General features: G+C 42.2%; 1 protein-coding gene across 2 annotated transcripts in view; it reads left to right on the forward strand.

The window, feature by feature from the left end:
• Positions 1 to 99: 99 nt before the first annotated feature.
• LOC119593808 overlaps positions 100 to 1,215 on the forward strand; it is a 6,171-nt gene continuing 5,055 nt past the window's right edge. The window contains exons 1-3 of one of the 2 annotated variants that reach the window (XM_037942836.1): positions 109 to 192; positions 482 to 710; positions 851 to 1,159. In XM_037942836.1, the coding sequence (XP_037798764.1) occupies positions 180 to 192; positions 482 to 710; positions 851 to 941 (333 nt within the window). In that variant the 5' untranslated portion in view covers positions 109 to 179 and the 3' untranslated portion in view covers positions 942 to 1,159. Of the gene's footprint in view, positions 193 to 481; positions 711 to 850; positions 1,160 to 1,215 lie in introns of those variants that run through there. The other variant, XM_037942838.1, reaches the window with a different exon arrangement.

Genomic DNA, 1,215 nt, shown 5'->3' on the forward strand with positions numbered 1-1,215 from the left:
TTTACATTACATACCCCCACCCCTAAAAATAGAAAGTACGCCGTCAATGCAGGTACTAACTCTCTCCGTATGTCTACTTAAGTAGGCTTAGGCACGTTTAAGGCATCAGTCGTCCCGTGACCACCTTCGAGTGACTGTCTACTCTGCTGCTTGTCCTGTCACGGTTCTAGAGCTACACAATGGCCACTCAAGGTACGGTTTAATGTCCAGCTCATACGGTCTTTGCAAAACCGTGTCTGGATGTTAGTTTGTGAATAGACGTTGAAAATTATACTTGTGATATGCGAATGCTAACGTTATTGGAAATCAATAATCAAGTGAGATGAAGTGAGAAATCCCGAAAATTAGAACTGGTTTTCTTACGCCTGTTTCATTTCACTGTCTTTTCCCATTTTGTCTTGTTTGTTTTTGCAGTTGTTATTGTTAGGTAATCCTATCAAAATCCTGGTAGAATGACAAATTTTGAACCGTCCCTTTATAGGAATCACCTTCGCCGCCCTCCTCCTCGCCCTGGCCGCCCTCACGCACGCAGCCGACACCACCCACAAAGACGACGCACGACTTTTCTACGACGACGGCAACTACTCCGTCATCGTCGGCTACGAGTGCCTCTTCCTCATCGGGGTCCTGTTATTGGGCCTGCTCTTGCTCCCGTCTTTTCTGGGGCTCTTGGAGACACCGGCTCAGCCCTACGCCTACGCCCCCGCTACGTGAGTTTCACCTCGTGTGATAGGACTTTAAGTTTCTGCAATTGATCTCTTTGTAAATAAGCTTTAGATAATAGCATTTAGTTTATATGAATACATAACTTGTATATATTTTTTGTTAATTCAAATCTCAATATCGACAGCGGTTACGGTGCCTCTGCCCGAGCCTACGATGAGAGGACCACCTTCTCTGTCAGGCAATTAATTGATGATGCTCTAAACAAGTTCCAGTAGAGACCGCGAGCTTAAATGAGCATTATTCAATAATCATATATGCAGGCAGAAGAAAAACTGGTGCTATGATAACTATTCAGCATCACCAAAACCGTTCAACTTTTTCCTCCTAGTCAAAAGAGAAACCAGTGAAACCAGTGGTTGATTTGTAAATCGTTTGTTTACCATATAGTTTTTATTTATTTTATAATGTAAATAAATTGTTTTCTTTATGCATGTATGTGTTTTCTCATTATCTTCCTCGCTTTGCACATATCTCTCTTCTCCATATTTT

Source organism: Penaeus monodon, chromosome 32 (assembly GCF_015228065.2).
Source record: "Penaeus monodon isolate SGIC_2016 chromosome 32, NSTDA_Pmon_1, whole genome shotgun sequence".
Classification (NCBI taxonomy): domain Eukaryota; kingdom Metazoa; phylum Arthropoda; class Malacostraca; order Decapoda; family Penaeidae; genus Penaeus; species Penaeus monodon.